Source organism: Capsicum annuum, chromosome 4, assembly GCF_002878395.1.
Source record: "Capsicum annuum cultivar UCD-10X-F1 chromosome 4, UCD10Xv1.1, whole genome shotgun sequence".
Taxonomy (NCBI): domain Eukaryota; kingdom Viridiplantae; phylum Streptophyta; class Magnoliopsida; order Solanales; family Solanaceae; genus Capsicum; species Capsicum annuum.
In genome coordinates, this window is record NC_061114.1 from 229,606,106 (window position 1) to 229,623,419 (window position 17,314).

At 36.6% G+C, this 17,314-nt stretch overlaps 1 protein-coding gene and 1 long non-coding RNA gene across 6 annotated transcripts; one reads left to right on the forward strand and one right to left on the reverse strand.

Moving 5' to 3' along the window:
- The first annotated feature begins 3,645 nt into the window (after positions 1 to 3,645).
- LOC107866865 (endoplasmin homolog) lies at positions 3,646 to 9,817 on the forward strand. 4 transcript variants are annotated; one of them, XM_047411382.1, is made up of 7 exons: positions 3,681 to 5,342; positions 5,674 to 5,782; positions 5,854 to 6,025; positions 6,628 to 6,775; positions 6,858 to 7,250; positions 7,330 to 7,563; positions 9,028 to 9,817. In XM_047411382.1, exons 3-6 carry the CDS (start codon positions 5,973 to 5,975, stop codon positions 7,558 to 7,560), a joined length of 825 nt encoding a protein of 274 aa, XP_047267338.1. In that variant the 5' UTR covers positions 3,681 to 5,342; positions 5,674 to 5,782; positions 5,854 to 5,972; the 3' UTR covers positions 7,561 to 7,563; positions 9,028 to 9,817. The 4 variants fall into 4 exon arrangements, with proteins under 4 accessions (XP_016568355.1, XP_047267338.1, XP_016568356.1 ...); XM_016712869.2 differs by lacking the exon at positions 9,028 to 9,817 and having other exon boundaries at positions 3,646 to 5,342; positions 7,330 to 7,645; XM_016712870.2 differs by lacking the exon at positions 9,028 to 9,817 and having other exon boundaries at positions 3,681 to 5,580; positions 7,330 to 7,645.
- Positions 9,818 to 10,412: 595 nt separating this feature from the next.
- Positions 10,413 to 13,958, reverse strand: LOC107866864. Of its 2 annotated transcripts, none has more exons than XR_001673046.2 (5): positions 13,385 to 13,958; positions 13,248 to 13,304; positions 13,099 to 13,150; positions 12,995 to 13,024; positions 10,413 to 10,737 (listed from the first exon to the last, which is right to left on the reverse strand). It is a non-coding gene; the product is annotated as an uncharacterized LOC107866864 (long non-coding RNA). The 2 variants fall into 2 exon arrangements; XR_001673047.2 differs by having other exon boundaries at positions 10,481 to 10,737; positions 13,251 to 13,304; positions 13,385 to 13,810.
- Positions 13,959 to 17,314: the final 3,356 nt, after the last annotated feature.

Consider the following 17,314-nt stretch of genomic DNA (forward strand, 5'->3'; position numbering starts at 1 on the left):
AATGAGGATCAACTCATGCCCTAGTTTCTTTTGACTGAGCAATTCTAAATTGTTTATTTGGTTGGACCAAGCCTAGGGTAGGGCAGCCTACGTATCTCACACTAGATAGAAGAGAATCAGGTCATGTGTAGTTCTAGCAGCTTGTTCTTTCACTTGATTCTATTTTTTCTTTTGTTGACTTTTTTTGTCTTTGGGACTTTTCTGACTTTATTTTTCTTGACACTCATCTTTTCTTTTTTTTTCGACATATTTTTTTGGATTTTGTTGACTCTTATCTTGATTCCAAAAGAGAGGCATGAAAGAAAATAACACTAAGGCCCAAATGGGGGTAAACAAAGGATGACACAATGTTTGGATAGCAAAATGAAATGCCTTCGTCATATCAATTCTTGAAAATGCTAGTACATAGCATGCAATGTGAAAGTGCACGATCAAGATCACTTATGAAATGTTTTACAACAATAACTTGCCCCGAGCATGTGTGTCACCTCTTTTTCTACACTTGCCCATCATACAACTCCACTTTGTTGTACATTCCTCACATTGAATGACTCATGCTTTCGTGGAGTTGATTTTCTTTCTGTTCCTCTTGATAGGATCATGCAAATACTGTTTGACCTAATTAAGACATGTCTTTCAATTGATGACCAAGTTATTCTTGTGATTCTCAAAATAATTGCCTTAATTTTCAAAGAAGCCATGAACTTGTCACCAAATGTCTCAGCACTCTACTTATTTTCTCAGATGCTCTCTTTTCTAACTTTAACCCTCTGATTCAATGGTCATGCTTAAACTAGATTTTAAGATCTGACTGAAAATTTCACAGGCACGTCATATCGCTAGAATCAACATAAAATGTACTGTATAAAGAAAACAAACAAACGACACATATTCAAACACAAAGGGAAATGGATAATTCATTTAGTTGAAATAAAAGATAGAAGGATTTGAACATAAACGACAAAGGGACAAAATAAAATAGATTCCAAACTACAACCCTGAAATAATTCGGAAAATAGAAAAGAAGATAAAACAAACTACCAGACCTCTTCCTAGTAGGGAGAGAGATGACTTGTCAATTGCTCAATCTGACATCTTAACCACTGGTTTACATATCAACATGACTAGAGTTTCCCTTACTGTCAATGTTCTGCACCATAATTAATCCATCTTGAATTATCTTCTCAATTTCTCTTTTCAAATCTCGATAACCTTCAATACTATGACCCTGAGCATCAGAATGATACGCACATCGTACATTAGAATTAAAATTTCTTGAACGCCGATTAAGAGTGTGTCCAAGGAGAGGAGTGATCATGCCCTCCTATACCAATCTCTGAAATAAATTGGCATATGACTCTCCTATTGGTGTAAAGCTATCTCTCGACTTCTGCCTCATTTCATTGTTTGGCTTGGATAGAAAATCTGGCCTAGAAGGATTTTGGTACGTTCGTGAAGTTAGAGGATGACTCTGGGGCGTTGGGGTATGTCATTGTGGGTAAGATGAGGGTTGAACATGTAGTTGTGCATTTTACACTGGATATGGATGTGGAGGAACGAAGTATAATGGATTTTGGGAGTGATTATGTGGAGCTTAGGTATAAACTTGAGCTTGAGCTTGAGAGCGACGACGACGTGGTCTTCTTGACCTATCTGCTGTCCAACTACAATAGCAGATGCATATTCCTCATTCTTTTTCTTCCCAACACTTCCTGAACCCCAAACAATGTCTATACACTCTTAATGTCAAACTAAGCCGATACAACTCCAAAAAATAAGCTTGAATTCTGAAAACGATTCCCCAGCAGAGTCGCCAAAGCTGTCACACCCCTTTTTAACCCCAAAAGGATTGATTTTAGATTTCGAAAGAGTTTTTATTAATTAAAGTGACAAAATAAAATGATTGTTTCGAAAAAGGATTATTTACATTTTTTTATATTCAGAGTCGCCACTTGACATAATCCGGTGTACCAAGTCACCTTTGAAAGATCCTTTTCAAAACGATTTGACTTTTTAAAACTGGTTTGCGAACAGAGATCCTGGTTAAGGAATTCTGTTGACCGAGGGAAAGGTGTTAGGCACCCCTCGATCCCGTGGTTCGACCACGGTCGCTTGTTAGAATGAATCGGCTAATTTGACACTACGATGTACAAACCACACAAAAACACGTAAAACAATCAAACAAACAAACAAAACAAAACGAATAAAAATATAGTGTCCAGTCCGAGTTATATAGTCCCGAAATAGAAAAATACGGAAATGTAAATCCTATTCTAAACTAATCCCAGACTAAGCTCTAATGCCTCGGGCCTTAATCACGAACGTCCTCCTAGTACAAAATACTTTGGGGTATTCCCCGGATAAAATAATACAAGTACCTCGGGGCATTTCCCGGCCAAATGAGTACAATTGAATCAAGTACGATAAACTAGAAAATATTCACCACACATTCAAATTTTCAATATTCAACGATATCCCTAAATTCGCCTACCCAAACCTAACTTTGCCTATTAAGCTCTCGGCCTAAAATATGCTCCTATTGAGTTCACAAATATTCCGAATTAAACAAAACAACAATAAACAAAAATTAAAATAAATTCACCCTTTTTATCAATTTCTCAATTCCACCCCAAACAACCAATTTTAATTCTCAAACGAGATACCATTTCACCAAACCATAATCAAGCAAACCAACCATGAGTCAAAATAAACACCCAGTCATCACCAACAAGGACCCAATAACACAATATTCAATCCAACACCAAATATAATAAACAATGGAATAAAAAGAGAAGGAAAGTAGAATTGGACCTCACTTTGAAGCTTTCAAACTCAATGTTATTCGAATAAAGAGAGTCCGCACCCGGAAACCTCGAGCCGAACCTTAATACCAACAATCCAACTCGACAAATAATGATCCATTCACCGTCACTTTTCACGCCGTTACTGTTCACGGCGTTACTGTTCATCGATTACTGTTCATCGGTTACTGTTCACCGGGTACTGTTCACCAATTTTTTTTTTTTTGCAATTCTCTCTTTCTCTCCCTCGGTTTTTGTTCTTGTGAGGAAGATCGATGGGTGGAGAATTGTTATTATGTGTGTGTGGATTGTTATCTTGCTCTCCAAGATGGAAGAAAAATGGAGGATTTTTTTTTTTATGGGGAAGATTATTTTGTGATTGTTGTTATTGTGGAGAAGATGATGATCAAAGAATGGGCCTCCCTTTTCCCGTTTTAGAAATTTCCTTTTTATATTTTTATTTGATTTTTCTTTTTCTTTATTTATTATCCTATGTGGAAGCATATAATTGGTGGCTTGTGGGAATAAGTGTGTGGCATGTAGCAAGATGAGGGTGGCGAGTGGAAAAATGAGTAGGGTGTGTGTCTTTTGCATGTATTCAATGAAAAATGGAATACATTCAATGGGGTGACATAGTGAGGTGGCAAAGATGCTATGTATTTAATTATTTCCAATTCTTTCTTCTTTTTTATTTTTATTTTGGGGGGAGAAATTATCAATTAAATAAAAGTACGGTAAGGTGAATAAAATAAAAATAAAAATTAAAAGAAATAAAATAAAATAAAAATGATTAAAATATTTTCGGGAAAGGATAAAATTACACGTGTATAGGAACATTGCCCTTGGTCTCTTCCATTCTGTATATTCCTTAATCAGAGTATTCTCCTCCTGTATCAGTGCCATATTGTTGGGGTCTTGTCGTAGTTTGGTTTGGCAGTCCAGTAGCTTCCCATATGCATTTTCTTCCTTTGCTTCTACATCACTGAATCAGCTTCTATTGATTTCCTTCAGAGTGGCCTTGAGTCTGTTCAATCTTCCTACCAACTGATTCATATGCGTTCCCTTGATTTCTTTGTTTCAGCTGTTTTGCAACTTGATTTGAAAGTCCGGATCAAGCTTCCACATGTTGAAATATCGAAATCTAGGTGTGCACCTTGAGTCTCTAGATTCCCAGTTAATTATGGTGGGACAATGATCAAATAATCCTTCATTAGCAAAGTAAACCTCAGAGTCAGGTAGTGAGGTGATCCAATCTCTATTGACTAATACTCTATCTATATGGCTGTACACTCTTCTCGTACCCCCTTGTTTGTTCCAAGTGAATAAGGACCCAGACGACTTGAGTTCTTGAAGTTCACATGCTGTAACACACACTTTAAAGCCATTAATTTCTGCTACTGAAACAGGCCTCCCTACTCTTTCATTCATTTTCAATACACAATTAAATTCGCCCATAACAGCCCAAGCACCACAAATACCATTCCGAATATCCACCAGTTCATTCCATAGAGCTCTTCTCATCCCTTGATCATTAAATCCATATACTATTGTTACGCAGAATTGCTTCTGTGTCCCCCTATGTACCTCACAATGCACCAGCTGTGCTGTCATTGTTATTATATTTACATTGTATATCATCGGCTTCCATACTACCCATATCCTTCCACCCGGATGTTAAGCCAAGTTTGTAGTGAACGACCAGCCATTGCATAGATTAAGAGCAGCTCCCGGAGCTTTTTGCCTCTTAACCTTAGTTTCCAGGAGTCCAAATAGACCAGTTTTGCTATTATGCAGGTAGAGATTAATCTCCCTCTGCTTATCTAGTCTATTCAAACCTCTGGTATTCCAGAATCCGATACTATCCATGGGGAGGGGGTTGGCCCCCACCCTTCTTCTATCCTAAATCTGTTGCTTGTGCTCCATTGCCCATATGTGCCACCAGTCGACCCTCCTGCTCATCAAAATTCTCTTTCTGAGTTAAAGTTGTAAATGAGTTACCAGTATTGGTAGTATTTCCTTTATGCGCTACATGAGTTTGTTTTGCCTTCCATGGACTAGTCTTGGGTACCATAGTGAACCCGTCACTATCCTGCTGTGGTTTCTTCGCCCCATTTGCTTGTCCTGATTTCATCACCTCTTTCCCTTTATCCCTTGTTTCTGTATTGTTCAATTTCCTACACTCTTCACGGGTATGCCCAAAACTTGCAATGAGAGCAAAGCACCGGTCTCCATTCGTAATGTACCTTTTGTTCGATTATTTGCCCTTTTTCATTCTCAAACATGATTGAATTAGGAAAATCCTGATCCAGTGTAACTTCTACTAATACGCGAGCATACATCAATCTTTCCTTATTAGTCATCACACTATCAGTCTTCAATGGCTTCCCAATGAGGATTGTTATTTTTGTTAGGGCCTACGTCCCCCAGTATTTTATATCCAACCCTTCCAAGTGTACCCAAATAGGCACCTGTTCCACCATTACTTTATTCATCTCCACATCCGGTGTCCATCCTTTTACCACCATCGGCTTTCGATCAAAGGTTTGAATTCCCTCTTCAATTGCCTTTGCTCTGCTTTCCATACTCTCAAATCAGACTAGGAATACTCTGTGATTAGTTTGGGCAATTTTGTCTATGCCCAATTTCCCCAAATACGTTTGAAATACCCTTCAATAACAATAACAACTCGCATCCTAGTGAGAGAATGCTGCTTTTAAACATTTAGATGTGTCAAATTGCATGATAGAAAATGAAATATCTCGTATATGGGAATTTCTATGTTAGTACTTTTCCTTTTATATCCTTTTGAAATTCTACTTTTGATCAATATTTCGCTCATGTCTATCTTGTTTTGTTGCTTTATGTATCCAAGATTGCTTTATGGGCAAGTAAGGATGATGACGAGGTTATTCGTCAATACCTCAATGGCATGAATGAAATAGTTAAAGGCGATCCGAATGAGTTTATTAACCACAAGAAAGGTACTTTACTACTTAAATTAGAAGTTAGTTAATTAATTGAAGTTACTAACTATCTTGTCATGTTATTACAGGGTTATTGGATGGTTTTAGCCGGCGGATAAAGCCTTGGGTGGTAAAAGGCTATGCTCAAAGGCAGGGTTAGTATGCAAGACTGTGGAGTGAAATTGCGGATGCCATAAAGATTGGAATCATGAAGTCCGACTCTAACAGGAGCCAATTTGCCAGCCTTCTCCGCTTTCAAAGGTAAATTCTTATACTTTTATTCTAGTCTACCACGTTGAGCATCCCTCCATTAGTGTTGGTGTAAATTGTTTCCCACTGACCCAATAAGAGAAGTAAGAGAAGCAACTCCAGAGTTCAATAGCATGTAACTGACTATTGCTAGAAGACTTCTAAAAGAAAATGATGGCCAAGGTTATGCTTTAATATTTACCTATTTATGTAATTGAAAGTTCTAGGTGGTTATAGTGTCTCCCATGTAAGGACAATCGTTGAGACATGCATATCTAAGTAAGCAGGAGCTCATATTTCTCACAAATTGTGCTTGCAAAAGAGTGATGCAAGTCTTGAATATAGTCATTCCATCCCAACTAATGAGATTTTGGTAGCTGTTCCCTTGTCTCCACTATACGCACTGCATTATCTCATGTCAATATTAAGGGGTCCTATTGTTCTTACTACCTTGGAGGGACTGCAAATAGGGGTCTTGATGTTAGTTAATCTTCGTCAATTAGTTGCACAGGCACGATCCAATGGAATAAATGGGGTATTCCACAAATTAATCATCTTTGGAACCCCACCCTTCGTTACAGTGATTGATTTTTTTACTTCACTTTTTTTTGCAGCACAAAATCGAAGGGCTTCCTGATAACTCTTGACCAATATTTGTCAACAATGAAATCAGGTCAAGAGAAGATTTTCTATGTTATAGTCAACAAAGAACAATTGGAGAAATCTCCATTTGTTGAGATGCTTACAAAGAAAAACGTCGAGGTATAAGTCGACTTTAATATAAAACCTAGATCTTTCGAATTAAAACTTTGATAATTTATTTGCATCTGTTCTCGTTTTCTAGGTGATACTTTTCACTAGCGACATAGATCACCGCATGATGCATCATCACCTCGTGGAATACAAAGGGAAGAAGTTTCACGATTTGTCCAAAGACGGGTTCAAATTTGGTAAGAAAAACCTCGAGAAGTCATTCAAAGAGCTTGCTCGATGGTGGAGACTTCTTCTGAAGGATGAGAATGTCGATGTAAAAATTAATCACCTTCTTGTTGACACTCCATGTGTCGTGGTGAACTCAAACTACGGTTTGAGTCCTTTTTTAGAGAGAGTATCGAAATCACGCGCACTATCCGAGGTGAATGAGAAGCCATACATGCGTGGAAAAAGGGTGCTCGAAATCAATCCTCAGCATCCAATTATTAGGAAGCTTTGTGGCCAAGTAGCAAAAGAACCGAAGGTAAATCTCATTGTGTTTACATGCTTTCAAATTTCAAATGTTGAGTTGTTCTCTAACTGATTTGTCTAATTGTTTGTAGGATGAGAGAGTGAGGCGGATAGCACGAGCTATGTATGGGATAGCTCTGAGAGAGAGTGGCTTGGAGCTCACTCAGTGGGAGGTCTCCACATTTGATCCGTATGGATTTATCGAGGGGGAGGAAGAATCAGAAGAAACCAAGGTGGGAAAAATAGGGCAAAGGGTTTGGGCAATTGTTGAAAATGTTTTCCCATTGCCGTGGAAGGATTCGAATTCTGATATTCCTTTTTGACAGGTTCGACCCTAAATTTTAGGAACTCGAGTAAAGTTAAATTGTACATTCATTTGTAGCTTCTTAATCTTTTCTTTTTTGATCCTGCGCGTTATCTTGACTGGAATTTTGTGGTACCTAGTCATTCTTTTTTGCCCCCCTTGTGAAAAAGAAAGACAATACCTGGAGATTGTGTGTCGACTATAGGAGATTAAATTCAACCATTAGTTGGACTGTTTGTGCTCAAGTTTTGTACAAACAAAACTTGAAAGATCAAATTCTGAACAGTTATTTGAGATTTACCAGATCTCTGACAAGATAAAATGAGCTATGTTTCAGTTCATATCAAGGATAAGGCTGATGTTTGGTTCGACAGCCACATCTTGGCGCAAAGGGGGACCAACTAGCCCTTGGATTGCGCAGAAGTTTACAGGAGGTTTCGCAATGTGAGACCACTAGATATATTGTTGATGAGTCCAACAACAATAGACAAACTAGTTCTGTAGGTAACTATCAGGAAAAGTTTGATGAGCTCAAGCTTTATATGCTACTGATAAAGCCTCTCCTGAAGAAACTCATTTCACTACTAGCTACATAAGGGGTTTGAAACCTGAGCTGAAGCCACTGGTTGGCTTAGATAATCCCACAACCCTTATATATGCTTATGAAAAAGCAAAATCTTATGAAGCTTCTTTCAAATCCTTCCACAGAGATACTCCCAAAATATCCCAATACCCAAACAACCTAGCCACTTCATCCAAGGCCATTGTGCAAGGATCCTCTAACTAACATCGATCAGACAGAGCCATTGTTCCTTAGCAATAACCCCTAACCAAAACCAGACCAACAAAACCTTTGTTCCTAGACCTAGAGTTACCAAACCCCACCAATGAAGCCCTCAAAGAAAGGGATCTCTATTACAGTTGCCATGAAACTTATTTTTCTGGCCATCAATGCAAACCTAAAACACTTCATGCTCTTAATTGATAGGAGAGGTAAAAGGAGCTAAGGTAGGGTGAAAGCAGTGATAAGAAGGTTGAAAACACTTATAAAGTAAAAGCTGCAGAAGAAGAGGGACAGGTATCTCTGTGTGGAAATGGAGGTGACCACCTCACCTTCCACCATCAAAATTTTGGGTTATGCAAAGAAGATGCCCCTTAATTATACTGATTGATAGTGGTTCAACTCCTCAGGTTATCAAGGCTCTAAGACCATCTATAGTTCCTTGTTATACTAGGATGAAGGTAACAACTACTAATGGGCAGATCATATAAATATTTTTTTCCAAAATTTCTGTGGCAAATGCAGGAAGAGTCATTCTGCTTTTCTTTGATTTTTTTAAAAAACAAAGTCATTCTGTTTTGACATTAGACTGCTGCAAGTTGGAGGTTGTGAATTGGTGCTAGGTGTGTGCTGGATAGATGTGTCTTCTCCGGTTAAAACTGAGTACTGACCTTGTCTTGTCTTGTTTTGATATTTGTCTCTAAGTCTTGGGAAAGGCGTATGGGGAGGAAGTGCTTTTGATATTTGTCTCTAGGTCTTGGGAAAGGCGTATGTGGATGAAGTGCTGATTCTTGAGTTGGAGCTCGTAGTGATAGTCTGCTTATGGGAAAAGAAAAAGAAGTGATGTAAGATGATAGACGGCTAGACGCATTTTTGTAAGATGCAATGGGCCTTGGGATGTTCGCACTTGTTATTTCCTAGTTGTATTTATGCATACTTGTTATCATCCTACTTATATGTATTTTAAGACTCTATTTTTGTGGTTATCACTATTGTGTCATTTCGGAGTGCAATGTTAAGTAACTCTCCTGTGCAGAGAGCATGGAATTTTATATAGCTTTGGTCACATTTTGAACAAAAATAGAGTTCTTGCACTTGCAATATTGTCTTTATGTAATCTACGCGTATCAGCTAGGCCACATTTATTTTCAAACCAACATATCCCATCTCTTGAAGGTGGGTGTTTTTGATTGTGTTGTAGACTTGTTCTCTGTTTGGATGGTTGGTTACGTGTTGTACACTTTATTCTCTGTTTGGATGGTCGGTTACGTGTTGTTTTATAATGTATTGTGTTGTACGACATTTTTTTATGACAAGGGATCCTTTGGTTGTGCATTGGGTAAACCTTGTTCTTGTGCAATAACTTGCAAAACCGCATAGAAGAGGTAAATTGCACTAGGCAAGCTTCGTGTGACAAGCTCGACTTTAGAAGTAGCAAGGAGTTTTGAACTAGCGACCTACACTATTGTATAAAGGGTACAATAGAATTACTCCCTTAAATTGTGCCGCATAAATTGAGACAGAGGGAGTATTAAATAGAGACAATGTGGAAAGAAAAAAAAAAGATAATGTGATGATGCTATCACATCAAATTGTTTACATAAAATGAGACTTCTCGTGGTTATGTAACGATGGATTTATTGAAACAATTTAAGTGATAATCAAAACAAATGTTGTAATCAAACTAATAATATAATAAGCTTCACAAACATTGGTTTCAAATCAATAGGCAACAACCACCCGTACAAGCTCTTCTTTTAGCTTTTGCTAAGGAGAAGTGCTTAAGCTTGAACGTGAAATTTTCAATCTTGTCGGCTTAAGAAAAGAGCTCGAGTTGCCATTTGGTCATCAATGAGGTTAAAATGGGATTTGGAATTCGTCTGAATATGAATATATGCAAGTATAGGTTGCCCGTTTGACAATGCCGGAGCTGGTATTTCTATCCTGCTCAACCTAAAAGCAAGTTAATATCGGATCAAATACTATAAACTTGATCAGAAGTAAAATGGGAGAAAATGAGCCACTGATATGTTAGTTGATTGACTGTTTATCCAACATAAAAATTCAAATCATAAACAGAACATATGCTAGCCAGAAACTCAATCCACTTTCACTAGGCACCAACTACTAAACAGCTTAAAGCAGTTTCCGATGCAGGTGCATAAGAATAAATTACATATTAACTAGTAGAAAGGTTGTTCAACATCAGGGTAATTGCTAGCACACAGAAATTAAGGACTATAACGTTGAAGATAAAACTAAAACATACTGGTGATAACCACAAAACGTGTCTTTTTCAGTACATGTAGGATATACATTAGCACAGGATCAAAATTGCATCCTACTAAATAGCTACAACTACTAGCCACTACTCCGTAACTTCGGGTGTCCCACCTCCATTGACGAGCACATTCCCTGATCAGGCAAATATAACAGTGAATTAGAATTCCTGAAGCTAGAGTAAATCGATAAAACAAATGATACAAAGTCTGAAACCAAAGGACAAAGTAAAGATATCAATATGACAAGACACAATATCCATTTTTAAGACTCAGTAAGGTGTGAGGAAATGCATTGCTTAAGCACAACAAATAAACTTGCACAGGTTCATCGATAATAACAAGCTGCAAAACGTAAGTCAATATAAAACCAAAAACTCATTGCACTATAACCAAATCCCAACAAGTATTATCTTTTACACATGAACTCTACACTCCACAATGCAAGGTTCATTTTCTTCACTTTGAAAGATACAGCTTCTAATGTCCGTCAATTTGAAAGGTAATCAAAGGAAATTTAGAACCCATTGAAACACTGGAGAAAGTTTTCACCAAATCATCCTCGTAAAAATTTGTTCTAAAATTTTTCATCCTCCATCAATGCACCAGAAAAATGCTCCACTCAGACGAAGAAGAGAAGATGGGAAGACCACTACTTATGAGGGTCAAGTTTGCTCGCCAGCAAACAATCCCATGGTTAATGAAGTTGTGGGTTCCAGACTTAATACAGCGAAAAAAATTAGGGATGCAATGGGGCAGGGCAGGGAGGGGCAGGTTTTAAACTTAAGGGGTGGGGCGGCTTTATATGTATGTAGTGCAGTTCACGAGTAATAGCAAAAATATTACATAATCATTGAAAAATTATTTCAACCAAAAACATAATCAGTTAAGTTTAAACTTGAAACATGGTACAGACTACGTGTTAGCAAAGAAAAATTACTCATTAAAGGCGGGGAGGGTTGAAATCCTTGTGGGTTAAAGCTGAACCCACCCTGCCCTACTGCCATCTCTAGAAAACACGGTGTCTGGATGAAGTTGGAAATTGATGTAAGACCATCTCAAATGGGACTACCTTCTAGGAATCTTAAGACTTGAAGCGAAGTAGAGCAATTGGACAAAGTTCTGCAATTCCACGGTAATATTTTCAATACTGATTGATGTAGCTCCATGTGGTTTCTTTTCTTTCCAAAGGGAACTTAGATAGGGAGCCCCTACTTCTTAACCTGATGATGGAAGACTCCTGTAGAATGAAGCACTTCAACAGATTTGGATGAGGGGTTAATTTCTGTGAAGCCACAAGGGGTATTTTGCTATTTCTTATAACAAACGAAAAATTTCTTAGAACATTTGAATGGAAGTAGAACTAAGTCCTTGCAGGATACTTGGCACTGTGCCATTTCCCTCTAAAACACAGGTTATCAAACATCTATACTTATGCATCAAACTAAAGAGATGCAGTCATTGAGTGCTGGACAATCAACGGATTGGTCACAATGTTGAAAAGGATTCCAAATCATAGAATGCGGAGGAATTTTACTCTCTTCTTTGGCTGACTGATTCTTGTACTATTTTGAGACATACAGGATATAAAAATGAGGACACAGAGCAGCATGGGTGTTGTCTCAGTTAAAAGCCGTGACATTTTTATAAGCAGCCAGGAAGTCATTATTGGAACAAGTGGAGAACTATATGGGAAAAAGAGCACCTAACAAGCTAAATGATTTACAGGTTTGGTGGCAAGGGTGCTAGTTTAACTCGATGGAACCTGAAAAAAGGAGGTATACATCTATTACAGAGATGTTTCGCTAGCAGCATATCTAGAGTAATCCTACAAGTGGGGTCTACTGTGGTTAGAGTGCATGCAAACCTTAGCCCACCTCGTAGAGCTAGAGAGGTTGTTTTTGATAGACCCTCGACTCAAGTAAAGCATTTCACGACAGTCCAAAAAAGGGAATATGACCTACGTGAATGAAAGCAGTAACAACAACGGAGTAATGCTATAGGGGAAAGTAGTACATAACATTCGAAAAGAAGTAGAAGAAATCTCATATGGATGGAACATTATGAATTAAGATGTATGACTAAGACATGAAGATGCTCGTGAAGCTTATTCAAGCAATGCTCGTGAACCATCGATGTTGGAGTAATAAGTCATGCCCCCCCTCCCCCCAAACCCCCAGGCAGTGAAGGTTGATAACCTAATCTGCTATACAGCACTTGATAGTGGGAGGTTTATGCAGAGACAGTAACCCAAGCAAGCACTACTTGTTGTTAACCCGCAAAATCCATTAAATTCGAGTAACTCTTTGCTAAATTAGTGCAAGCAATTTAAGCAGAACGGCAGAGTTACTAGGGCGGTTATAACAGAGATAAACCAAGGAGGTACAACTTACTTCTTGAGTTCTTTCAGCTTAGTGTCAAACCTGCCAATATAAATTCAGAATTAGCTAGAGGACCGAAAAAAAAGTTCTGCTAGTAACAAGTGAAGTGTACATACACGAGATAGAGGGCAGCAAAATATGTTACACCCCCGGCAACAAAAGCAACAGCTGCAAAGAGACCAGACATGAGTGAGTCAGTTTAAGTTAATGTTTAACATAAGATAAAATGAGAAACTTTAAGCTAATTAGTGCGTAATTAAATTACCACCATGATGAAATGAGTATTCGGAAGTGGAAGGGACTTTCTGGCAGTATCCATTCCCTGCAGAACAAAAAAATCAAATACATCAAAGTAATAATAATAAAAGGGGATAAATTCTGAAATATTTGCAAGAAGATTACATAGCTGGTTTGTTTTGCTGATGCTCCAAGCAAAGCCCTAGCCATTTGTGTTCTATCCAAACTAAAAATTTAAAACCCAAAATACGAGAGGAAAAAAAAAAAAACGACGACAAATCAAAAGTCAGAAAAAAAAAAAAATTCAATTCTTGGTCGGCTCTTTATGTTGGGATAGGGATTTAGATATTGGGTTTTGAGTTAGTGTCGAGATTTAGGTCTCAGGTGGGGAGTTGGAGTCTCGGGTCTGGGTTGTAATCGTGTCTCGGATCGGAGTCGTAGTCAAGAATTGGATCCTCAATCAGGATTATAGTCGGGTCTTGGGTTGAAATCGAATGTTGAGTTTTGTGTATACAATATTTTTGAAAAATATTTCCCATTTTTTTAACATAAAACTCTTTTCAAAAATATTTTTTCTTTATTACAAACACTGAAACACATCTTGTATACTTATAGTAGTGTTTATTAAGACGTTATACATATCCTCATAGAGCGAGGGGCAGAAAAGGTCAATGAAAGACTAGAGCGCGAGTTAGCTGATCTACCGATAAGTCCTTGATTTCTTATCCGCGTCTCCCAACTATATTTGAAAATGAATTGGTTATCCATAAAGAGAAAGAAAGTTTTCTTCTAGTTCCGCTTCTTGCTCTTCCAATGAAGAAAGACTTGTCGGAAATCGCCGGTTGGATTGGTCCGACCAAAAAAGCACGGGATGAGGTGTAAGCTCTGAGACATGGGGAGTAAGTCTCAGTATATATATATATATATATATATATATTAAATTGAGCATGCAATATATACATTTCTAAGCTAGTTATTTTTTTCGAGACGTTTCTCTCCTGCAAAGCTTATAAAATAAAAATTTCGAGACGCTAAATCTATAAATAACCTAAGAAGTTCCTTTGCTGCATTTGAAACCAATAACTTGGGGTAAGCAATACTCGTAAGTTGTATCTGTTTTTGTTGCTTGACCTCTATATTTCTTGTTAATATATTTTTTAATTCGAAAACAACCTCTCTACCTCTTAAGGTAAGGGGTAAACTCTACGTACACTCTATCTTCCTAGACTCCACTTGTGGGACTACACTAGATATGTAAGGAGTAATGTTTGTATATACTCTAACAAGTGTTAAGTCAAATATGAAACAAAAAAACTAGGATAATTTAAATGTATTTTTGATCTTTCGTTCAAACATTTATAAGGGATTACATAGCAAAATCTCCCACCTTATAATTATAGTTCAACTTGTCTAGCGATGATATGTCCACGGAATCTTTGTCAACTCTTAATTTTTCATCAATCAACAATATTGAAGATAAAATCGATGTAAAATGGAAATCCCTAAGCATAGGATTAATAAAGACTAATTAATCTCCTAGTCATAATCTTTCTATAAATAGGTGATACATAATACATTAATTACTCACACAACGCAAAAGAACATCATGGCCAAAGAAATTGGTATAAACATTATTGTGATTATGTTGTTCCTCGTAGTGACAACAACTCAAGGAGTTACACCCCCTTGTTGTCACCCTCCTGTGTTTTATTGTTGTGCTTTCGAAGATAGTGGTGTTCATAACATTCCATTGTCTTCCCCAAAAACCATCAACAAGTTTTCACCAAACGTAAATAATCAGCTAAAACATCCATGATCGATGAATCATCTTGTTTGCTTGATTGTTCGATCGAGTTAACTCTACTTTAATTACACGCTGCTTGAATAAGGTTATGTGGAATTCCACGTTTGATTTGATGTGATCGTGTATGAATAAAGGATCTAATAATAACTAAAGTGTCTCCTTATTTTCAAATTCTGATGCATAATGTATAAAACTGTGGTCTTTGTCTTCATCTAACTTTTGGTGTTCCTTCTGTTCACTTTTACTTGTCCACTTTAGCACATCAAGAGAAAAAAAACTTATAATGTCACTCAACTACACTCACTTTTATCATACGATTTGCATAGACGTTTATTTATAATAATAACTAGCAGCATCTCTATTTTAAATCAAAACAGGAAAACCTACTCCATAATTTATGACTATAAATCCTATTTAGATACAAATTAAAATATCAAATCCTAACTAATGTTGGTTTCCTACAACTTTTGATTATATTTTCCAACAATACAGAAAAGGCGCAAAGTTTAGATTTACGCAAACAATTATCATTCCTAAATTTTCTAATAATCAAAGGCAGAGTCAGAATTTTCACTTACGCCCCTAGCTTTGCCTCTGTTTAGTAGCCTCCGAATCAACTAGTCAACAAGTTATTTAACTTTAATACGAGACTAGAAGGAAATCGTAACTCTCAATTCAATACAGAATTAATTACGAAATTTCCTAGTAATTGGAATTTTATTCAATTAATAAAATTTAATGTTTCGTCTTTCACTTGCAAATTCAAGAAAAATTAGCAGTGATCCTACAATTATAGCATAGATGAGCAAAAAAGCTATAGTTAAGTCGTAAAAAGTAACTTATATATAAAATTAATATTCTAAATCATACACTATTAAATAATAATTTATACCTATGGCATCAAATACAATTAGATCTTTCCACAACATATAGTGGTGGAGTTCAGGATTTTTGCTTAAGATTCAAAATTCAAAGAAGCCAAAGGTGGCTAATAATCAGGAATTCAGATTTAATTATATAGTTGGATCGGATTAATACATAAGAGTTGGATAATTTAATTCACACTGGAATTTGGATTAATACCTAGTCAAGTACTCATGTTTTTTTTTTTTAATCAAGATTCATCTACTTAACGGGTCAATTAAGGGCTATTTTTTTAAGCCGAAAGATAACGTTGAGGACATTTTATATGCACACACAAATCTCCTTAGACTTAAGTGTGCTTTATATATGATCCCTATACCTTAATGAAGATCTCAGCTCTGTTGCCGAGCCCTGTGATGCTATAGGATGCAGAGCAATCTAAGTTTCAGTTATTAACTATGATGATATATGTAGGTTTCTCACAACACATGATTTCATGAATAGTTTCAGTCAAGATCGTGAAAGACGTAACTTACAATTATTGGCTTTGATCATGCCAATAGGACAATGATTTAGTAAATTCAATATTCCCTAATAGTCAATGACGGAGTCATAATTTTTGTTAAAGGGATTCAACATTATAATTTTGACCTTATATTAACAGATCAATCGAGCAAAAGATGTTTAGATGAACCCCTTGAACCTTCTAGCTTCGCCACCGCTAATAAATAAGAGCCTTCAAATATATTTAGCTTCAATACTAAACTAGAGTAGATGGAAATTGGAAACCATAACTCTCAATTCAATACAAAGTTGTCACAAAGGTGAGATTTCTGTATACACAAAATCAACTCCAAACTTCTCTAGTACATGAATCTTAGCTTCCTCTTTAATTGGAATTTTTATCAACTAAGAAAATTAATGCATGGGAGGTAGCAGGTATTCCGTGGAATTAGTTGAGGTGCACAAAAACAGGCTCGGACACTAGAGTTGCCACAATAAAAATTTAATTTTTTGTCCTTTATTTGCAAATTCAAGAAAACTTGGCAGTGATCAAATAATTTAGCAATGATCATGAAAACTATACGTAGGGGTGAAGGTAAACAACAACATATCCATTGTAATCTCCCAATTAATACTCTAATATCAAATTTAACAAACTACTTTAATTTATAGAGATGATGAATTTATACAGCTACTTTAATTTTATGTTTATGTCCATAAAATAACCAAACAAAAGATATATTTTTATTTACTCCTCTTTTACTGTACTCTACTAGAATCTTATGTACAGGGTATTCAAAATTTATACAATATAGATAGACTTATGTTCAAGGTATTCAAAATTTATACTATACAGAAAGAGGTACCAATTAGCATGGAAACTATAGTTGTCGGTAGGGGCGTACATACATTGATAGTTTTTT

Excerpts from the sequence above, each read along its gene's own strand:
- LOC107866865 (XM_016712869.2), top strand. The coding sequence starts at position 5,973 with ATGAAGTCCGACTCTAACAGGAGCCAATTTGCCAGCCTTCTCCGCTTT. Across the intron at positions 6,026-6,627 it reads AGCCTTCTCCGCTTTCAAAG|CACAAAATCGAAGGGCTTCC; the intron begins GTAAATTCTTAT and ends TTTTTTTTGCAG. Across the intron at positions 6,776-6,857 it reads TTACAAAGAAAAACGTCGAG|GTGATACTTTTCACTAGCGA; the intron begins GTATAAGTCGAC and ends CTCGTTTTCTAG.